General features: G+C 34.7%; 1 protein-coding gene across 1 annotated transcript; it reads left to right on the top strand.

The window, feature by feature from the left end:
• The first annotated feature begins 139 nt into the window (after nt 1-139).
• On the top strand, nt 140-2834 carry LOC106101322. Its single transcript, XM_013280501.1, has 4 exons — nt 140-341; nt 1029-1239; nt 1708-2017; nt 2587-2834. Exons 1-4 carry the CDS (start codon nt 230-232, stop codon nt 2746-2748), a joined length of 795 nt encoding a protein of 264 aa, XP_013135955.1. The 5' UTR covers nt 140-229; the 3' UTR covers nt 2749-2834.
• The last annotated feature ends 15 nt before the right edge of the window (nt 2835-2849 follow it).

Genomic DNA, 2849 nt, shown 5'->3' with positions numbered 1-2849 from the left:
GAACGGAGTCGCGGGCGAAAGCTTGTACTATATAAAGAGGAAAGATTTTTATTTTTGTATGTATTGAAATAAGTCAAAAACTACTGGACCTATTTCAATTTCATTATTAAAAATCTATGTAAACAGTAACATAGGCTATTTTTTTTAACTTCTCGCGGACGAATTCGCAAACAACAGCTAGTGTTAATTTTCAGGTCGACGTTTTGTGATAATTCCACAATCGGAATTAATGAACGAAAATATGCCATTGTTGTTGTCCAATGTTAAAATAGTGAACGCGTCTGTTACTGCCAACCCTGTCGATCATATACAAAGGATGATAGTGCCTAATAGCATACCAGGTTAGTCTATAACTAGCACTAAAAAAATATTAAAAACCATTTCAGGAATATCGACTGTATTTATACTGATATAATAAAGAGAAAAGATTTGTATTTTTGTATGTATTGAAATAACTCAAAAACTACTGGACTTATTTAAAAAACTTGCACCATTAGAAAGCTACGTTGTCACTATATTTTACTATTTTTTAAATTTCACATGGACGAAGTCGCGGGCAACAACTAGTGTTATTTAAATAGATTTATTTGCCCATTTATTTAGAAATTATATGTTAATGAAATTTTATCATGTACTTTAGGTTAAATTATTTAAAAAAATCTTGTTTTAATGTTTAACTAAATGACTATTAGTCTACCTTTAGAGTTATATCAACCCTAAGGACAGGTTCCGAGCCCCTTAGTAACCAAGCTCATTATACGTCCTCACTGTAAAGTAAGGGATGACTAGGCCATAGTCAACCACGCTGCACTGCGGGTTGACTTCACACATATCTTTGAATTTCTTCGCCGATATGTGCTGCATCACGATGTTTTCCTTCACCGTAAGAACGTCGGGTAAATTATGTACATATGAAAAATCTAAAATCACATTGGTACAGCGGGATTCGAACCCAACACCTGTAGATTACGTCAAGTGCTTAAACCACTGAGCCACAGACGCTCTTATAAATATTATCTTTCCTGTAGAAATGGCAACACCTCATCAGTTGCAATTAATGCCATGGGTGCCATTGGAGTTATGGGTTCAAGGGAAAAGTGACAATGACCTGGTTATTTTGCAAGTAAATTCATCCAAACCAATATGGACGATGAATGGTGGTCAAAGTATAGTAACATTGACGGATTATGCGTGTGACACGCCCGTCTACTGCAGCCTGCCTATACAAGATAAAACTAGGTAAATCTGTCTATACTAATATAATAAAGCGTAAACACACACTTCTTTGTTGCCTAAGATGTCAGTTATTGCAGCATATTTTTGAATATTTTTTTTAATAAAAAGCCCTACACTTACGACACGCTTTAGGCTGTATTTCACGCTATTAAACTTAGTTGGTAAATGAATTGAAAAAATTCACTATGTATGGTCTATATATTTATTAAATATCTTTGTATAAAGAGGAAATATTTGTGTTTTTATATGTATTGAAATAACTCAAAAACTACTGGAACGATTTCAATTCTTTCACTATTAAAAACTGTTATCGGTAACTACTTTTAATTATTTCTTAATTTCACGGACGAAGTCACAAGCAACAGCTAGTGTAATCTATCTAGATATACCTTTTATTGGTAGAAAACAGTCTCCCACACATAAGAACATAATTCCCCTTCCCATCCTTATAAGAAAAGCGTTTTTTTTTAGAATCATATTTCCGGAAGAAAACAACGGGACAGCAGTATATAATCCGCCTACTTTACAAATATACGAGGAATCCGCTAACGGGAATACGCCGTTCGCTAAATGGGTTAATTCCGTTGTTAATAATAAAAATATAAACAATAGTACATATGTAAATGACAAAGAGATGACACAAGAAACAACATCCAGAATAAAAGTGAAATCTTTCGCCAAAATAACGAAAATACCTGACAATTTCGTAGCACCGAGTCGAGTTTGTTTACAAGATAGGTTGTATGTGAAAGTGTCTGATCAACCTTTGAAATATGCTAAGGTAAGTGACATTTATTTCAGGGTAACTTTTAGTTTTAACAGTGGTAGTGTCCGCTTTAACATTTTCGCACGAATAGGCCGGCACGCCCCCAGTAATACCACGACCACACAGAAGACAGGCGTCAAATGGAAGCAATTCCGTGTACAGTCTGATGAGTGTGCCGGAGGCCTAATTTAAGTCTCTTTCTCATGCCACTCTTTTCATATAAGGAGAGGATGGGAAGGGGAAGTGGGTTTGACGGTGAAGGATATGCATAGGAAGGGGAAATATCCTTTTTATGTGCGTCTCCTCTGTAGAATAAGGGAAAGCAACGCTTCTGCAATTGCGGATGTCTATGGGCAGCGATCACTTCGCCATTTTGGCGGATTCTGGTGGCCGGTTGCTTGTATGCCACCTTGTGTTATAAAAAAAAATAGTTTTTAAGATGGTAGAATTCCGAAAGTTGGGAAATTTTTACTTACTGATAACTATAGCATGTTAATTAAAAAAACTGAATATCCTTGTAGGTTTATAGCCATAATTATAATAAATATTTGTAAGAAAATCTTCACTATTTCTTTTTTTACCAGGTAATAACAGCATTGTCGAGTTTAGATGAGTTCCATAACTTAGTGTTAGAGGACGCACCCCTCAAGTTATTACCCAAAGATGTTATCCATTATGATTCCTTACAATCATTGAATAACCTCAAGAATTCATTTATTTGGCCACTAAGTAGACATAAGTGTTAAGTGATATTTATTGACAATGGAAACCAACCCTTATAGTGAAGTGTACTTTAATAAATTTGTGTTTTTTTGAGATATTAAGTTTTTTTACAATTGGATACAAG

This window comes from Papilio polytes, unplaced genomic scaffold (assembly GCF_000836215.1).
Source record: "Papilio polytes unplaced genomic scaffold, Ppol_1.0 DF823991.1, whole genome shotgun sequence".
In the NCBI taxonomy this organism is placed as follows: domain Eukaryota; kingdom Metazoa; phylum Arthropoda; class Insecta; order Lepidoptera; family Papilionidae; genus Papilio; species Papilio polytes.
The sequence above is the reverse complement of the archived record's forward strand: the minus strand, read 5'-3'. Positions and strand labels throughout refer to the sequence as shown.

What these genes read in the sequence shown, in the direction of transcription:
- LOC106101322 (XM_013280501.1), top strand. Translation starts at nt 230, where the DNA reads ATGAACGAAAATATGCCATTGTTGTTGTCCAATGTTAAAATAGTGAAC. An exon ending in AGTGCCTAATAGCATACCAG is followed by an intron (nt 342 to 1,028) that starts GTTAGTCTATAA and finishes TCTTTCCTGTAG; the next exon opens with AAATGGCAACACCTCATCAG. An exon ending in CCTATACAAGATAAAACTAG is followed by an intron (nt 1,240 to 1,707) that starts GTAAATCTGTCT and finishes GTTTTTTTTTAG; the next exon opens with AATCATATTTCCGGAAGAAA.